The sequence below is a fragment of the Cyclopterus lumpus genome, chromosome 3, assembly GCF_009769545.1.
Source record: "Cyclopterus lumpus isolate fCycLum1 chromosome 3, fCycLum1.pri, whole genome shotgun sequence".
NCBI lineage: Eukaryota > Metazoa > Chordata > Actinopteri > Perciformes > Cyclopteridae > Cyclopterus > Cyclopterus lumpus.
In genome coordinates this window covers 18,131,914-18,150,941 of record NC_046968.1, presented here as the reverse complement: position 1 = coordinate 18,150,941, position 19,028 = coordinate 18,131,914, and the positions used below count along the sequence as shown (strand labels likewise).

The 19,028-nt window shown below is 41.2% G+C and overlaps 1 protein-coding gene across 6 annotated transcripts; it reads right to left on the bottom strand.

Moving 5' to 3' along the window:
- Nucleotides 1-762: 762 nt before the first annotated feature.
- Nucleotides 763-18,814, bottom strand: cenpf (centromere protein F). 6 transcript variants are annotated; one of them, XM_034557484.1, is made up of 38 exons: nt 18,395-18,814; nt 17,595-17,766; nt 17,281-17,406; nt 17,125-17,195; nt 16,805-16,941; nt 16,446-16,537; nt 16,098-16,371; nt 15,703-15,905; nt 15,432-15,557; nt 15,213-15,341; nt 14,732-14,854; nt 14,462-14,597; nt 14,244-14,373; nt 13,842-14,121; nt 13,374-13,580; nt 12,881-13,089; nt 12,494-12,623; nt 11,827-12,105; nt 11,170-11,736; nt 10,790-10,963; nt 9,773-10,560; nt 9,398-9,612; nt 9,123-9,261; nt 8,901-9,033; nt 8,598-8,709; nt 8,025-8,278; nt 7,809-7,917; nt 7,344-7,549; nt 6,955-7,173; nt 6,256-6,399; nt 5,847-6,036; nt 5,661-5,758; nt 5,465-5,506; nt 4,106-5,233; nt 3,505-3,634; nt 2,497-3,192; nt 2,012-2,133; nt 763-1,678 (listed from the first exon to the last, which is right to left on the bottom strand). In XM_034557484.1, the coding sequence occupies exons 2-38, from the start codon at nt 17,754-17,756 to the stop codon at nt 1,556-1,558; spliced, it is 8,403 nt and encodes a 2,800-aa protein (XP_034413375.1). In that variant the 5' UTR covers nt 17,757-17,766; nt 18,395-18,814; the 3' UTR covers nt 763-1,555. The 6 variants fall into 6 exon arrangements, with proteins under 6 accessions (XP_034413375.1, XP_034413390.1, XP_034413384.1 ...); XM_034557499.1 differs by having other exon boundaries at nt 765-1,678; nt 8,025-8,275; nt 18,395-18,637; XM_034557493.1 differs by having other exon boundaries at nt 765-1,678; nt 9,123-9,258; nt 18,395-18,637.
- Nucleotides 18,815-19,028: the final 214 nt, after the last annotated feature.

Genomic DNA, 19,028 nt, shown 5'->3' with positions numbered 1-19,028 from the left:
AATATTACACAATACACCTCCTTGTGTCCTTTCTGAGCAAATTCTATTAATTTGATGTCTGCATGAGGAGCTGCATTATTAAAAAGGCTGAGAGCTGCTGGTGCATCCTCCTCAGCGACACCATTATGTTAACCAGATGTTTAGGTGGACTGGCCCCATGTCCCGCAGGACATGGAGTCAGTAAAGGTGGACTGGAAGATTGTATGTTGACTGATAAGTGAAGTTTTAATAGTGTACTTTCTATTACACATCATCAAATAGACATGTAGGGCAACTTGATGTTTATGCTGCATATATAAAAGGCTTGTTCTAAACTTTCTCAATAAAAGTAAAATGGCCATTCCCACCGTATCATTATCATGTGGATCAAACAGGTTTCTGGATAAGGTAAAGGCAACTTGGCATTCCAAAAAACGACCAAAACGTAACATTTCTTTCATGAATTAGAGCTGAATTTATGCTTTTCACTTTTAATTCAGTTTAAAAACTTGTTTCTAGTGTCCTGAGGAACAATATACATCTGCCTCATTTATCATTACATTTTCCTTCACTACCAGCCTGAGGTGTATCCTGCACTGCACTCTCCATATGGCTCAGGTTCTCCACCTTGTGGTAACAGAGTTTACAGTGTACTTGTATTGCAGCTACATACATATTAGTGTGCGCTTACTACTATACCTCCTATAATTTCCTTTTTGAAAAGTTATCACATAATAGCAAAGTCAAGACTCCCATGTATACACAACAAAAAGACCACACAAGTTATGACGCAGTTACGGTTTAGTATAAAAAAAGGGCAATGAATATATACACACACAATGATCATTAACATTCAACTCCACTAAAACAGACACAAAATGCAAGTCTGCATTCAATATTTTCTGCAAACATTAGTAAGAAAGAAAAAAAGTTAAGAATAAAATAAAAATATTTAGAAGATACCAAAATCGACACAATCTTAGCTGCCATTAGCTGATATGTTCAAGGGCTGATAGCTGAGGACGCGTAGCTGCTGTATGTCATCTATCATGTACAAAGTTCAAGACATCTCTTACAGAACAGTAAAAAGCACAAAGGAAAACAAAGTACAACCAGTAAGGCAGTATTAAATAAACTGGTACAAAGTAAAGTCATGAAGAAAGAGGAACAAACGTGGATTGTTTACGTTCTGGAGGCATCACAAAACAATCAGGGTTTTATTCACTGTAAAACATTAAAAAGACCTAAAACATTTCAAAGAATATAGCGTAATAAAAAAGTGTGCTTTGAGAGTAACCCACTCATCTTCAACCTGCCTCGTCATCGTACTTTAGTTAGTAATTTATTGTATTTCTCATGACTTTAAGATACCAACAGGAAAAAAGAAGAAAAAAAACAAGTGACACGCTCGCTCACACACAGCCTCCCAAACCAATGAAAGAAAAGGTGCATTTTAAGTGTTTAATGATCAAATAAATGTGTCCCAAAAAAAGAAAAGATTATTTTGTGCATGTGTATATTAAAAATAAATACAACGTCTATGTGACTGTGTGTGTGCGCGTGCGTGAACGTCAATCTACTGGACATGACAGTTGTCTTCTTGTCTCTCTTTCTGCTCCGGTGTCTTAGGTTCATCCTCGTCACTTGGGGAGACACACTTCCTGTTGGAAGGGCTCCGGAGGGATGTGGACCCCAAAGTCTGTGGATGAAGAGTAAGACGAGACAGATGACAAGATTAAGAGAATAAAAGAGAAAAACACAACAAAGTAGAACTCATTTTGAATTTAAAAACACACTAGTGAGTTTCCTGTGGAAATACAGGTTGACTTGACAATACTCTGCTTTATCCTGGGGTGCTTAAAGTAATGACTATAATGTATAATGCAGCAACATTATTCACAGTTTTAAAAGGCGGTGTCAATAATGACAAGCGAGTGTGTTCATTGTGTGTTGCTGGCTGTTGGGCATAGACGGCCCATGCTGACAGAGTGCGCACTGTGTGTGGGAGTGAGAGATGGCTGCTGCTGCTCACCGTGCCGTCAGATGCAGGTGTGTGAGCAGTCTGCTTGGCAGCCAGTCGAGGACTGCAGCGCTTCACTGTGGTTCTCCTCATGATGAATGGACTGGCTTCCCCCAGAGGAATGTCAGCAAAACCTGTTACAGTACCAATAATGACTTCATTTGAGTTTTTTGCTCTATGGAGAATGAAAAGTAATGATGTGCTTTGTTCTGCCCACTATTTCACCCAGTGATGCCTCATTTTTGTTGACTATACAGTTAATGTTACACACACACTTAAGTACGTCATAAGTTCCTAAAGATCAGCAGAAATCTAAAAACAAACAGCTTGAGGGTGTTAAACAGTATTTCAAACCAATACAAAAGTAGAGCAGAGCATGTTACTGGTGCTTATTACTTGTAAAAACTAAATGATCTCCATCTATGACAAACTAGGACACACTGGCACAGAAAACTAACGACAGTTGAGGCTATATTGGATCACCAGACAAAATGTACCTCTCTGCACCCGCTCAGGAAGTCCCTCTGGTTTGAACTCATCTTCCTGTCCAGTTCTTGGTTTGGGTGTCGTCACGGCGTTGGCTTTGATCTTCTTTGTCAGGTTGTGCAGGGCCTCCTGCGCACTGTCTTTATTACTGATGTCACGGTGTCCCCTTTTCACTGAAGAGGAACCCTGAGGAGACCTCTGAGGTGTTGAAGGAGAAATGTTTTCAGTGTTGTTATCCAGTTCTTCCTGGTGGTTGGAGGAAGACTTCCTTCCTGACCGCCGACGGCGAGTATCGCCAGTGCTGCTCGTGGGGACTTTAGCTTCGTTAACGCGGTGGCTAGCGGTGAGCTGCTCCAGCCGGGTTGTCAGTGCATCATTAGTCTCTTCCAGTTTGTGGACTTTAACCATCAGACCGCAGTATTTATCGACGCTCTCATCTGCCTCCCTGCTTTTCTCCTCCAGGAGTTTATTCAATTCATCCAACTCACTCTTCATCATCCCCAGCTCTGAGTTTCTCTCTTCCAACTCCTTCTTCCTTCCATCGAGGGCAGCCTCAAGTTCTTCCACCTCCATAGTTTTTTCTTCTGCCTCCACACTCTTCTGCTGCAGGGCAGTGTTCAGCTCTTCCATTTCCTTCGTTCTCTTCTCTGCCTCCATCTTCAGCTGGTTTCCCTCAGTCTGCACCGCTTCACTGCTCTTTCCATCACCTGTGACCAAAATGACATTAATAGAAAGATTAGTCAGTCTAGGGATTTAATCTCTATGTTTTCAGGGCAAAATGCAAGTAAATTTATTTAATCTGACTGTTTACAACACAGAGATTGGCATTGATCTCTTTATGCCTTTCAAAACATCTTGGTAAACAAAACTACTGCCTGAAATGTCTGACACTGCTATCATAGCCCTGTTGTTTCACATGATCGAATATGCTTTTCATAATGTTGGCCTTTGTCTGGAATTATTCCAATCTTAGATGCATTTTTTTTTTTTTAAAGAAAAAAAAAAAGTTAATACTACACCTGAGCGGTTTAACATCTCTTGCTTCTCCTGCTCCAGTTGTTTGCAGGTCTTCATCCAAAGACCCATCTTGCTCAGGGCAGAGTCCCTCTCCTTAGACTGACGAGCGACCTGAGATGTTAGCTTTGACACCTTAAGTGAGTGGACAGAAAGGGTTAAGATTTAGTCATAAGGAAATAACAAATCAGAAATACCCTAGTTTATCAACATTTTGTGATGCATGCCGAGTGTTGTCAAGTAGTTGTCTAGTAGACCACACAACTCCTGTTCACAGGATGTCAGTGTTGTTTTTAGATTATATTGCCCGCAACCGCATGGTTCTAAGGCCTCATCTAAGGTTGCGGTTGTTTACAAGAATTATTGAAGAACCGCTTGTGAAAACTGCTGCATTGACATTGAGAATCTGTTGTGTTGAACACAAGCATATACTGAAGAGACCGCTTGTGGCAAAGAAATTATTGGAACTTTTTGTGATGGGATTGAAGGCGACAAACAAGTACAAGTAAGCTGATCATTATTCTTTAAAGCTACCGGGTGAAATTACATATTTGAGTGCATGTGTTGACATTTTAGACCTTAACATATCTACATGTGTCCGTTTACCTGCTCACTGAGCTGTGCAGCAGACACTTTAGATGCTTCCAGCTCCTTCTCTGTAGAGGCCACTGTAGACTGAAGAGTCTCTCGTGCTTCTGTAACTTTCTTTTTCTCCTCTTCTGCTTGTTGCTTCTCTTGTTCCAGTGAAGAAAGAGCTGAAGATAGGTTATTTTTCTCCACTTCAATCAAAGAAAGGGAAGACTGCAAGTCTTGCTTTTCAGCATCTAACATCCATTTCTGCTCCTCTATTCTTTTCTTTTCTTCCTTTAATGAAGAAAGAGTTTGTTGCATGTTATATTTCTCCTTTTCTAGCAAGGAGAGACTAGACTGGAGCGTCTCCTTCTCATCAGCTAGCATCCCCCTCTCTTGCTTCAGTCTCTCGTTCTCTTCCTCAACAGATGCAAGAGTGCAATGCAGATTATCTCGATCCTGTTCTACTGAAAACAGGGTTGACTGCAGTTTCTCTTTCTCCTCCGCCAGTCTTCCATTTTCTTCTTTTATCTGTTCTTTTTCCACCATGACAGACAAGATGGATTGTACTGTGGCGTCTCTCTGATTTGCCTCCCTCTCCAACATTTCTCTCGCTTCCTCTTTAGCTTTTATGAGCGTTTCAAGCTTCTTCATTTCTTCTTCCAAAGCCACAATACTGGTCCTCAGGGTATTTCTCTCTTTCTTCCACTCCTCTCCCTGAGAGCGGAGCACTGTCTCGCACTCCTCCAGAGAAGATTGCAGAGTTATTTTTTCTTTCTCCATCTTGACCAGAACAGACTGCATTTGCCCTTTCTCCCCTTCCGTTTCTGCACTCTTTTGTTCAAGGGAGATCTCTCTCTGCCGAGAGGCCAATAACTGTGCCTGGAGGTCATCCATTTGACTCGTGAGCCTTTCTGCTTCCTCCTTCATTCCTTTCTTCAGCTCTTCTACCCTGCATTTCTGTCTTTCGTCTTCCTCTCTTCTATCCACCTCAGCCCTCTCCAACCCCCTCTCCAGCTCCTCCTTAACGGCCTTCAGTTCTTCTATCTCTCTGTTTTTTGTTTCCAGCTCCCTCTCCATATGTTCTTTTTCAGATCTAAGGTTTTCCAGCTTGGCAGAGAGCTCCAATAGTTTCTCTCTGAGCTCTCTCTTCTCCTCCGCCACCTGCGGGTCAGAAGGTGGTGACATTTAAGGAAAATAGCAGCAGTTTGTGTGAAATGAGACACGGTGTATGAGACGTATAGAGAGGAAAAGAGCAGCATGAGAGAAAGACAAATCGGAATATTATATTAAGTGTTTTACAACAACTTTATTATTGGCTCATAAAGAGAAAAAAAACATAATATGCATAGCAACGGGAATCGGATCGCCAAACATAGATAAATAAGAACGTACCTTTCTCCTTTCCTCCTCTAGCTCATCTTTGGCTGTTTCGGCCTGTGGTAAGAGCATAAAACACTTAGTTAATGCAATCGGAGCAGATGCTGACCTTTTATTAAAACCAGTCAAATGGGCAATGGTAAAGAATGACCCATTACAACGCAAGACTGAAGTGCTTATTTTTGTCAGATACATGTTTACAACAGAATACCTGTAACACAGCTTCTTCTAGACTTTGCTCTTCGTCTTCCTTCTCTCGCTCCAGAGCATCAATGCGATCTTGCAGTGAGTCGGACTTCCTCTGGGCAGCTAAAAAAAAAAGTAAAGTCACAATTAGACTGACAACAACTCACAAAACTCTAGAGGGTATATTATTTCAGTGGATGGTAAGCGCCACCTTTGAGAAGCTCTCCCATCTTCTTTTTCTTCCTCTCGTCCGACTCTATGCGGACTTGGAGCTTTTCAATACCCGTCCTCATCTGCCGGACCTCGTCTTGTGTCGAGTTCAGACGAGAGGCGATCTCTGCCTTTTCAAGTAGAGAAGACTCCAGAGACTGTGAGAGACGGCAAACTTCTCCCTCTAAAGCCTTGAAGAAAGACGAGGAGGATTAGAAACTAAAGAGCATCTGAATCATCCGAGGGCTTACTGGTCCAAGCACTCTTTTCTAAAAGTGTGCCAACTTTAAATGCTTTTTAAAAAACACATACTTTTTACATTGTTTTAAACTAACAAGATAAAAAGGGAAAGTTTTGTGAAAACAGGTTCTCAAAGGAAACTCGACCTCAATAAGTTATAACCCCCTCACCTGGATCTTGCCGACCATGGACTCAGAGTCATGATTGGCCGAGGTGTGGTCTGTTGTGAGCTTGTCCAGCTGGCTGATAAGCTCTTGTCTTTCTTCACTCTGTTGGGATATTGCCTGTTCCAGTGATTTCATCTGTTCCAGAAGCTTTCGAGAATGAGAAGAAAAAGAGGGAGAAAAGGGGAATTAACTGACTAATCCTGTTGTTAATTGCAATATTAACATATCTGACCATTATCTTCTTCTATGCACAATGCTTATTGTCATGCGCAATAGAGTCAAATACCTTGTATATTTGACAATACATTATTCGGATTGAGATCCCATCAGAAACAATTATAAATTGTTCACTTTTACTATTAACATACCTTTAGCTGCAGTTATAATTAGGATAAAGATAAGAATGTGCAGAAAAGTTCAGTCTGAACTATTTGCAACTTAAAATTGATGAATACGTTTTAGTTTTCATAAGCCAATAGAATCATAGAGGCATTTCTGCTTTTATCCATCCATGTTGCCATGTTCTGAATTGAAAACCAAAAAGCAAAAAGAGGACTCTGTGCCTCCTTGACTGGCCTGAAGAAGACTTGCACATTTCTTTGTCATCAATGAAAACCAACTCTAATTAAAAGCCTATTTTCACCCGTATCACATTACGGAACTGTGCACAAGTCCCAGACCCTGAACGTTACACGTACATACCTGTTGCCTCTCGGTCTTCAGTTTCTCCATGCGGCTTTGCAGGGCTTCATACTCCTTCCTCCCTGCTCTGATGTCATCTTCCAGGATGGAAATCAGGTTTCTGGTGTCACAGTTAGTCTTCTCCAGACTGTGAACTTTCTCTCTCCACTGGCCCAAAGACTGGTTCAGGTCATCTCGCTCCTCAGTGCAGGACACAAGTTCAGACCTTAGTTGGGTTGTCTGGATAAATAGAAATATTGAGAACAGTTATGGTACACTGATCAGTAAGCCTAAACTATTTTTTTTAATTTTTTTTTATAATAAAATGCTTGAGCCAATGGTGCTTTAATTGATAAATCCCTGATACATATTTTGATGTTTTAGGTCACAAGCTCTTGAAAAGTCCTCACCTCCTTCGTAATTGTTTGTATCTGCTGCTCCATGCTGGAACAAGTCTTCCTCCGGATCTCCATCTCATCCCCCAGTTTGTTCTTCTCGCCCTGTAAGGTCTCCAGCTCAGACTCCATGCCCAGGATGTGCTGCTCCAGGTTGGCTTTCTCAGAGCGAACTCTCCTCAGCTCACTCTCCTGCTGAAGGAATTTCTCGTCCCAGCCACCTACAGAATCAAAGAAAATATATGTGAGAATCCAAAATGCAATAACATTGCACAGATCTTCATTCATGAATCATACTGTGCCATGACGTTTAAGCTGCTGTTAAATATATCAACTCAAACTATGCTTGTATTTTATTTGAAGGTATTCACAGCCACATACTTAACATTTTGCACCCTGTTTGACTAATGTTCGAAATCAGTCAAAATAATCTTGCACAAACTGAATCCCTCATATGCAGTAAGCTGGGGCAATATTTACCGTTGGCCATTTCCAATCCTCCCAGCATCTCCATAAGATCATCCAACTGGAATTTAGCCGTTTGGAGCTGCAGACTTAATGTCTCCCTTTCTTCTGACTGTTGAGCCATCTAAAATTGAATATGCAATATTAGTGTCAGTTGAACTGAAGTGTCAGTGTAACAATTAAATGTATTATTTAAGTGGTATTTTGCATTCGGTAATTTCTTTCCCCAACCTGGTCAGCAACAACTTTATTCTCCTCCAAAGCAATCTTCAGCTTATTTGCTGAACCCTGTGCCTCTTCCTCTGCTGCATGAACTTTAGTTTCTAAGTTTTGAACTTGGACTTCCAGTTCAGAAGTCAACTCCATTCTCAGTGTGAGGTCAGAACTAAGCAGCTCAAACTCAGAGCGTAAGGTCTGGAGTTCTTGCTTTGAGATAATTTCCGTGAAGTGGTTGAGGTCATCTTGTTCCTGGAATGACTCTGCTGCTGACAGACAGATCGAATATAGGAAAGTTATTTCAACTAAATTGATCAGATTTAAAACAATACTTCCTAAATCAGCATCAATTCTAAGTAATTTGAAGTGAATAATAGGGTGTGATGTGTATACTGTAAGCAATAGCCTGTATCTGTATTGTTAAAGTAACAAAAAAGAAAATAAATGTTGGATCCCCTTGAATCACAACTGTTATTATAACTAGCAAGAGGAAATTATTTAAGTATTTTTGCAGAAGAAATGTTGAAATCATGAGTCTATGGTTGCAGCTCAGTGTAAAGCAAATTAAACAACCCATAAAATACTCACCAGAGGATTCTAACTGTCTGGTCTCCCCAACAGAGGAAGATGGTAGAGAAATATTGAATATTTCAGGATTACTTCCAAGAACATCTTTAGGACTACTGCTGTTTTCAGAAAACTAGCAAGAAAGACAAAATCAAAACTGTCAAATCTACCTGGAACAAAATGCTCAAAGCAAAACATGCCTTTCAAGTAGATAACCATTAGACCCAACTAGCAAGTTTACTGGTTACATAAATGAAGTATCCCAAATTTAAACGCACAAAAGCATCATGACTGAAAGACAAATATAGAGTTATAATGTTCTACCTGATCGAAGGGTTGTTGTTGATGCTGCTCCTCGCCACCCATCGTAGCGGCCGCACGTTCCTTCCTTTCCACGTCCAGTTGTTGGACCGTCTCTTGTTCAACGACGTCCTCCTTGAACACCAGCTCTGTCTCACTGCCAGAGTTGCGAGAGATTTAAATGTATTCATCACATAAAAACATACAAAAGCACATAATTGTGCATATTATAAAAACTCATTATACCCGAATGCCTCGTCAGACTGGTGGGAAGGTGCACCCAGTTCAGCTACTGTTGGGGACAGCTGTCCCTTTACTGGAAGGCATTCAGCATTGATGCTTGTATCAAGTGCTGGCTCTAAGTCAGAGTGTCCTGCTGCTTCTGCTGGGAAATTTTTTGCAATTACATATTTTTTGAAAATTCCCATTTTTTTAATTTAGTTTTTCAAATTAGACCTGGCCGATGAATCAATTCATTCAAATTCATGATTTAGGATAATCTAGTTTTGGTTTACACTCACCACCAATATCTGTCTCCTGAGTCTCCATGTGGCTGATTTTGTCTGCAGGGACCTTGTGGGTTCCCTGTGATTCTGAGAGCTGCTGTATGAGGCGGTGCTGTTGGCCCACCTGCTCCAGCAGCGAGTCGTACTGCTGCTTGAACACAGTTAGCTCCTCCTGTAAGCCCGACAACTTCTGATGCAGTTCTGCCTGCTCTGCCTCAAACTGTTGGATCCTGTCAAATGTCAATATGAAGGAAATGCTATTATAGTTCTAGCTAATATTACAAGTAAAAACAAAACAATTACAATATTTCCTGCAATACAGGATTTAAAAAAGATACTAAAAATATTAGCTACAGTGACTCATAAAAACTAAATGTGTATGAACGGTACCTCTCTCGGTGCGCCCCCTCGAGCCGCTCTTTACGTGAAGCTGCCTCTTCTTCGTGTTTTTCTATTATTTCTTGTAACTGCAGCTTCTCTTCGGTTATTTGATTAACACTAGAATGTAGTTTGATGTTCTCTTCAGTCAGCTCCTTATAGTTACCCACCAGCTGAAGCTTTTCCTCAACTACTTGATTCAAGTTAATGACTAGCTCAGTTAGTTTAGCCTCGATTTGGCATTTTTCCTCGTTTATCAGATTGAGCGCAATATCTATTTGGGCTTTCTGCTCCATAACTTGTCTAAGGGTCGATTCAGCTTCCTGTTTCTCTACAGTCATTTGATCAATCTTCTGCTTTTCTTGAGTTAACTGCTGAATGTTGGTCTGCAGTTGTTTGTTCTCCTCAGACAGCTTGTCTAAACTGGCTTCCAGCTGTTTCTTCTCCGCATTGACTTGAATCGCTTCAGTTTCTACTTGCTCTTTTTCATTTCTTAACTGTGTCAAAGTAGTCTCAAGGTTGTTTTTCTCCTCTTGTAACTGGTTAAGATTACGGTCTTTGTCCTCGATTGTCTGCCTGAGCGTTGTCACTAACTTGATATTTTCCTCTGTGGTCTGGCCGAGTTTAGACTCTAAAGTAGCAACATTCTCCTCCAGCTGTTTTTGTTCAACAGCGTCCTCTTCCAGACGAGTTATTTCCCAGCTCCTCTCCATCAGCTCCTCCTTAGCTGTGACATACTGTGTCTCCAGCACGGAGTTCTGCGACTGGACCTCCTCTAACCGGGTTTCCAAGACAGAGACCTGAAAAGGTGAGAGCTTAATCAGGGACATTTCTTCACTACAGAGCAAGAGGAGCTAGTAACAATGATGAGAACGTTGCTGCCTGAAGTTTAGTTAATTAAATAACAAGACACAAGGAATGTGTTAAAATATTGACCTCCAAAGAATGACTGAAATTAATCTCAACATTAAATCTAGCCTCTGTGGCACAAATGATTTCGATAAACTTTTGTGAAACAAAGTGCTCTACCTGGGCTTTGCTGTCCTCCAGCCTGGCCTCCATGGCAAACATCTGAGTTTGGTTGTGAGCTAGCTGAGCCTCCAATGACTCCAAGGCTTCCTTTAGCTCCTCTACCTTACTTTCAAAAGAGTTCATGACTGTCTCGTTGTCCTCCAGGTCCATTTGCAGCATCTCCAGCTGAACCTTAATGTGAAGAATGACACAAATACAGAAAATTATCTAAGAAAACAACTCTCCAAACTTCATTTTAAGTCTACCTATTCTGACCTACCCATTTGGTACAATACTCCAGACAAAACTAACGTAACGTTGTACCCTTTCTACTATATGTAAAAAGATTGTCGACATATAAGGCCAAAAACATAACCAAGAATCAATCGGTAACCAACCTTTATTTTGTTCATGGCAACCATCTTCTCCTTCAGGAGATCTGATGTTTTGACCTGCTCTGCCTCTGCTTTATTCAGCTTCTCCTTCAGACTCTTTATCGAGCCGTCTCTCTCTTCTAAGCCTCGTGACGCAGCCGACAGAGTCGTCTTCATGGTCTTGATCTGCTCCCGTCGAGAACTCGATTCTGTTTTAGCAGCAGTCACCGATTTTTTTGCGGCTTCAAGCTTCTCTTTGAGGATCTTCTCTTTGTTGAGGAAGTTTTCAACATCCAACATCGTCTTCTCTGTGAGCTCTTTGATTTCTTTCTCCAATGTAAAGATCAGATTGATTTTCTCAGCAAGGGTGTTCTCCAAAGTGCACTTGATTTCAATCATGGAGAAGTGACTCGCCTCAAGAGTTTCTAGATGCTTCTTAAGGTCAGCATGGGACTGGATGACCACTGCCAGTTCATTCTTCAAGACTGGAAGCTTCTCTGCTGCATCTTTGCTAGCCGTTAACTCCTCTTCCAACGAAGCTATCTGCTCCAGAAGGTTGTTGATCTTCTCAGTGTGAGCTTGCTGGAGGTTCTTTATAAGAAATATAAGTTTATTATACAGAGCATGATATGCACAGTATTAGAACATATGTAAAACTCACTTTTTAGTGCAATATTTTACCTCAGCCTCTTTCTTTGTCTCTTGAACTGCATTTTCCAGCTCAGCCTTTTGTTTTACCAGAGACAAAATCTGAGCTTCAGCCTCTCTGAACTGCTTCTCCTGCTCTTGTGTGTGGCTCTGCAGATCCTTTAGTTCATCCTCCAACTGTTTAAGCTCTTCGGATTTCTTATCATGCAACTTTTTGTGTTCCTCATCATTGTCTGACATCGTCTTTATTTGTTTCTGCAGCTCAGCTCTCAGTTGCTCCTGGACCTTCAGGAACTGATCCGCTGAACTGAGCTGAATACAAACAGAACAACGTTAGCTTTTACTGGTTCAAACTAAAGTAAGGAATAATACCCAACATAATGTCAAAGCATGGGGCATAACATTACCAAATCAGATAAATAGATTCAATCTGTTACTGAAATTTAAACCACTCATGAAATGATTCTAGTGCCAGATATAACATTGGTAAAAATTACATTTGTGACAGCAAAGATACTTTGATCATAATGTACTCATTGGTCATAAGATTATTGTGTATTTTACAATAGATTACAATCAGTTCATCACTAAAGTCAGCCAAAAATGCCAATACATGTTAATTAACTCTAAAAGAAATGACAATGTGTAAACAAACGACTGCTACATATATAAAAAGATGTTGCAGTACAGTATAACATACCTGGTTTTTGGTGAGCAGCAGCTCTTGCTTCGTCTCCTCCAACTGAAGCGTAAGCTGCTCCTTCTCATCAACCTTTGCTGAAACACTCTCCTCACACTGCTTCAACAGGGTGGCCTTCTCCTCTGCCAACCTGGTGGAGTTCAGACAACACAGAAAAGAGAATTGCATGTTAAAAGCAAGCTAGTTATTGTTTCCCCAAGGAAATAATAGGGACACTGTATTCATATCATAAAACACTAAAGCATCCTCCAGTATTTTCTTGTGGCAAAGTGTCGGAGTCTGAACAAATACTAAACTTTATAAAGTTGGCAACGGTCGGATTAATCACAACGCTGTCACAAGGAGTCCATTCGAAAATATTAACTAAACCACAAATAAAACTCCCACCTGGTAGTTTGCTCTTCTTGCTGTGCAGTAGCTTGAGCGAGGCTCTCCCTTAGCTGCCTGGTCTCCGCTTGGCCCAACTCGATGAGCTGGTCTTTGGAGCGAGCCAGGTCGCAGGCTGCCTGGTGCTCGTCCTGCAGCTCGGTGTTGGTCTTCTCGGCCTGCTCTGCTCGAATAATTTCCTTTTGCAACTGGAACTCCAGACCTTTGACCTATTCAGATTAAAGAATACGCACAAAGGCAAGTTTAATCAATGACTGTTAGTTGTATTGCTTTAGGTCTAGTTATATTTTAAAATGTTATTGCGGCTGTTACCAAGACCAACATCTCAATTTAAAAAGTACATTCTATGTCACTGATGCAGATAAAATGTTTATCATCCAATTCCATAACCCCCCCCAAAAAATAGGAAGGAGGCATGCCCTGTTGTTTCAATTACATTAAAGAAAAAGTTTACTGGAAAATTGTAAATAAATAAATAAATACAATAAATCACCTGTGCCCCAAGCTGAGCCACTTGCACCGCAACATTCTCCAGGTCTTTGGTGTGCTTCTGTCTGACCTCGGAGAATGTAGACTGGAGCTCCTTGTACTGAAGCTCCCTCTCTTCAAACTCTGTGCACTTGTTGAGGAGTTCTCCCTTCAAGGAATCAATGTGAGTAGACATGCCGGCCTTGTCTCCCTCTACACTCAGGAGCTGCTTCTACAAGAGCAAGTGGAAATGGATCAGCCGACAGAATTAAAGACAAGAATTACAATACGACACATCCTACAATGCACTTGTCAACACAGGTTGAAGATTTTCACATTAAATAGACTTAATAGACTTTGTGCTATTTATGCTTTCTAACTTTGTTTTTATAAATAAATCATTTGTAAATTCAAAGCAAACCTTCAATCTAATAATTTATCCACAATTTAATCCATCATTTAAGTGAATATAATTGAAACCACAGTGCCTTACCGTAACATTATCATTAGCATCATTCAGCGAGATGAGGCTGTTCTCCAAGTTGCCAATTTTGTCAGTGAGGTCTTTTTGCACAGCCTCAGTTTCATTAATCAAGGTTTCCTTTTCTTTCTTCCACTCCAGCAGAGCTTGATGTTCTTGTTTCAGTTCCTTACTCTCATTCTGACTCGCTGTGAGATTGGATTTCAGCTCTTTCAGCTCATTCTCTTTCACCGTCAACTTGTTGGTCAGATTTTCTGTCTCTTGTTTCTGTTTCTGCAGTTCACTCTGATTTCTAGTGTGATAAATAAATTGACAATAATTGAAGAGCATGTTAAATATCATAGTATATTACGCTTTTTACTTTTTCTGAGTGTGACTGAACTTTCTTCTTTTCTACAGTAAAACTATGCTTACCTGTCATTTTTGGCCTCTGCATCAGAAAATGTCTTCTTCAAGTGTTCCAGCTCCCGGGACGAAGCCTGAGCCTGCTGCTCCAGTTTAGTCTTAAGTCTCTTCAGCTCATCCGCCTGTCCTTCTGATTTGGCTGAACAGCAAATAGACAAAAAATAATTAAACACCGAGATCATTCTTGAAAATATCTGCCGTTATTGCCAGTCCTACAACTAATTTACCTTTAAGGTCATCTAGTAATCCCTGGGTGCGTTTGAAACTCTGGTCTGCACTCTTCTTCTCTTCCTCCAGCTGACTCAGAAGCCGGCTACTCTGGTCCAGCTGGACAGACGCACTGTTCTTCTCTTTCTGCAGCTCCTGGGAGGGGAAAAAAAAATGCAGAGAACATGAATGGCAGCTAAAGATACTGACAGATAAGAGAGAGGGACTGGGAATCTCAGCATCAAGGCCAAAAGGGCAGTAACCAGCATAGTAAAAGCAAAGCAACCCACCTCCATTTTTTTGCGGAGGTCCTGCTCTTTGGTCTGGCTCGCCTGGAGGCTCTGCTCTGACCTCAGCAATTTCTGTTTCCGCTCCTCTACCTCCTTCTCCATCTGACTCTTCTGGAAGCCCATCTGGAAAGAAGCAAGAGGAGATAAAAAGTTAAGATGAGAAGTATATACACAGGAGCAGAAAGTGAGAAGTGTGATACAAATGTCAAGTGCCCGAAACCCTTAGACAGATGAGGCAAAAGCTGGAGCTACTACTGAATTTCAACATGCCATCATCTATCAGCAAATGTGAACTGCAGATAACAGTCAGCATTGCGGGCAGGTGGCATGCCTTGCAGAGAAGCAGAAGTAGATGATTCCACTACATCTTGAACTATATTGCACTCTTCTCACAGCCATCATAAAATGTACTCTGGGTCTGTGTATAATATGTTGACAGTAACAATATTATTAAGATAGCCAATATAAAAGACAACGTTACCTTCTCCATGTCAGCCTGCAGTACATTGTAGTCGTTTTTGGACTGTTGAATCTCTTGTGTCAGCTTGATTCTGCTCTGGTTCAGCTGCTGTTCCAAAGCCTGGTGAGCAGTCTGCAGCTGGGCTAGTTCCTACATACAATTAGTCAGAGACAAACCTTTTTAGATTAGAATGCTCAAACTATTAACGTCTAATAAAGTGATGTATCCAAGTTGTGGCACCTTTTGACTATCTCTCTCTTGCTCCTTGAGTTTCTGCTCAAGGGCTCGTTTGCAGCTCTCAGCATTGTGCCTCTGACAGCTCATCTCCTCCGAGACTTGTTTCAGCTTCTGCTCAACTGAGGAACACTAAAGAACAATAAGGAGAATAGTTATCATTTACAAATGTGTTTACCCATATTGCCTTCTTTAACTATGTAATCAAGCAGAAATAGAACAAAAACAATACATTCCATAGCAATAAAGTCTTTATGTACCAATCATGGACACCTACCTTGGCCACAACCTGCTGATGTCCATTTGTGGCCTGACTCAGCTCGTGGCTGGTCTTGGCCAGGTCTCTGTCCCGTTCAGTCAGCTCTTTGCGGGCCTGGTACAGTTGAGTTTGTAGTTCCTGCAGCTTGGAGGCTTGGTTACGAATTTCCTTCTCCTGAGTGGAAAGATTATTTTCCAGTTCTGACACACGGCCACGCAGCTCTGATGAAGAAAGAGTAAACATTTAAGTGCTGTGGCTGAACATGATCAGGATATTTCACTCAAAAGGATCCAAATACATTTTACAGTGGTAGTAGATTGGCAAAATAATAAAAGGCATCCTAATATTTCACAGGAAAGATATTAAACACTTTATACAGTATGAATTCCAAAACAAATTATAAAACAGTCTACCTTGGTTGAGGTTCTTCAGCTGCTCCATCTGTTGAGAGGACCCACAGGGACTCTGCAGTGCTCTGGAAGAGCTCATCCGCTGGCTGGTTTTAATGGGTGTCTCCTCATGGGCTTCCCATAGGGATGTGCCCCGCCTCTTCAGAGGCGTTTCCATTGCATCCTGAGACTGGCGACTGTGGGCCTGATCCTGGGGTTGCCATGGGAATATGGAAGATCCAGCTTGGCGGGCAGCAATGTCCTTGTGGCTTACAGTGACCGAGGACTGATTCAACAGCTACAAGAAAAGAGTTAAATTAACATCAACAATTACAAAGAAACAAACCCAACATAATAAAGTTATGTACTTGCCTTGACCTGCATGACTTTGAGTTCAGTCTCCAGCCTTTTTCTTTCTTCTACCTCCTGGCTGTATTTCTCCTGAAGCTCATCTACTCTGTTATCTATGGAACACAAATACAATCATCATGTTAGGGCAAACTGACAAACTTGTCCATAGTCATTCAGATACATATTGTTTTTTGCATACAAGCCAGATACATAAGTAGATGAGAAGCAGCAATATAACTAAAATGTGCATTAATACCACCCTGACATAAGCATACTTCTGGAAACCAAAGAAGAAGTAGAAGTAAAAATATGAATACAAATAAAAAACATGACACATACAGCAGGAACTTGAAACACAGGTTAAAAATAAACTGAAATACCCTGCTGTCTGTAGGCTGCAATGGGAGCTGTGGTAGGGAAACTTTTCTGTGGGGTAGTGTAGGGCTGAAGCTCAGAGGAGGAGGACGACAAGGAGGAAGAGCCCGCAGACTGCGAACGATCCAGTTCAGTTTTGTACCTGAGCACATGGAAAGACAACAAATAAAGCAGTGTTTTCCATCAGGTCAAAAAGTTTATAATATCCATTCATATTAATCATGACTTACTCAGTACTTGACAAAGCAACATGTCCCACGAGCTACATTGTCACTCTACTTTCTCTCTTCACATAAAAATGTCTATCAACAGACACTGAACTCACTTTTTCAGCTCCTGCTCCAGTCGCTCTATGGTCTTCCTACAGGAGTTAAGCTGGCCATCCAGATAGCTTACCTGGGTTTAAGAACAACATTTAGTTCTGTCCCCTAGTACTGATTGAATGAATTTCAAACTAAAAAAGCTCGAATCAGGAACTGACCTGCTGCTCTTTGACTCCGAGATCATGGACAACCCTTTGACGGGCTTTCTCCAGAGAGTCACAGGACTCTAGTAAAGACTGGTTCTCCCTTTTCAAAGCAGAGGTCTCAGAACGTTCACTGTCCGCCTGGAGAAAGAGAAACATCATTAATAAACTGATTTCTACAATAGCAATAATTTATTTACTGTGTCTGTATTTTTTTTTCTGGTAGAATTTTAACTTATGTTAAGACAATGCAAAAGTAATTTCACCAAAGGATCCAATACAGTTTAATTTATCAACACTCCACTCACACATTTCCCTTAAAAATTCACCTTTTGTTTCTGTTTTTGCAGGGCGGCCTCTAAGGAGTCCAGCTGAAACTGCTTCTGGTTCCGGTCCTTCTTCACTTTGTCCAGCTGGCCTTCCATCTCCTGGATCTTCAGCAGGGCTTTCCCTGGAAGTCCATCCTTCCACTCCTCCACCGCCCAGCTCATGGTTTATAACCTGAATAACCGGATATCAATTAATGACATATGATATGAAGACAAGTTAGTAACGTTACTGTCCCTGCTAAGTTCTGTATTACCATGTGACGACAACAAATGGTTTTATCACATCGAGAGGACAACACTGAACACTGCTTTTTTATACAATGAAATGAATGTTAATACAATTAACTGCGTCACGTTTTAGCTACACGTAAGCGTGAACTAGTTAATTTACAACAAGAACCGTCTGTAAGACTTTGCATCCATGTCCCCTCATTTGTAAAGAGACGGTAACGTTAATGTAGCTCATCTTTGAGACGTTGATGTTACCACATTGGCGTTGTTGCACTTAGCTGAAGTTAACGTTAACGTTAGTGAATTGAGGTAAACGCCAGATAAACATACGTCTCAGATGATCAGAATTTAGCGTTAACTTTACGTTAGCGTCAACTGTTTCTGTTGGACTTAACTAGCTAACGTTAACCTCACGTTAGCGTTAGCTGCGTTGAACATGGTTTTAGCAAACGTTCATTTTTATTTAAAGCAAAAAAATCCACCAATTAACGAAATGCTTTTTGTGAAATGACACTTAAAAGCGTTAAGACTCAAATGAATGCTACAAACGTTGAAATAGATTAACTTACTTTGCGCGCGATGCTCCGTATCACACACAAACAAACTGTTTGGGGTTTTCTCCTTGAAAATTCAAACTCCGCCGGAGCAAACCGCACATCCCTCAGCGCCCTGCTCATTGGCTGGTTTAAATGACGTCAGCCATACAACGCACACGATTGGTTTACTTGTGGTAGTCTCAGGGCCACCAAGCGGTGACAATAGACAGACATCTATTCGTTGAAGCGCCTAGTCTTCCTGTCCGACTCGTTGTTTTCCTAAAGTATAGGATTCGTTAGTACTGCGGTCATGTGGGCCGGCATCCGCGGATACTCAGTCATGTAAGCCGCCGCTTGAAATGTAATGCACCTCTATTCATGGTCAGCCACTGTCTCAGTCAGCCAGTGTGTCTCTGAGTCAGTCTCTATCGTCAGTCAATCAATGTGTCAGTCTGTCTGTCTCAGTCAGTCTCTGTCTCAGTCACTGTCAGTTTATCAAACAGTCACTCTCTGTCTGTCAGTCAGTCTCTATGAGTCAGTCAGTCAGTCAATCAGTCTTTGCTTGTCAATCTCTGTCTGTCAGTCTTTGTCTCTTTCAGTTAGTCACTGTCAGTCAGTCTCTGTTAGTCAGTCTGTCTATGTCCCAGTCAGACTGTTAGTCCCTGTC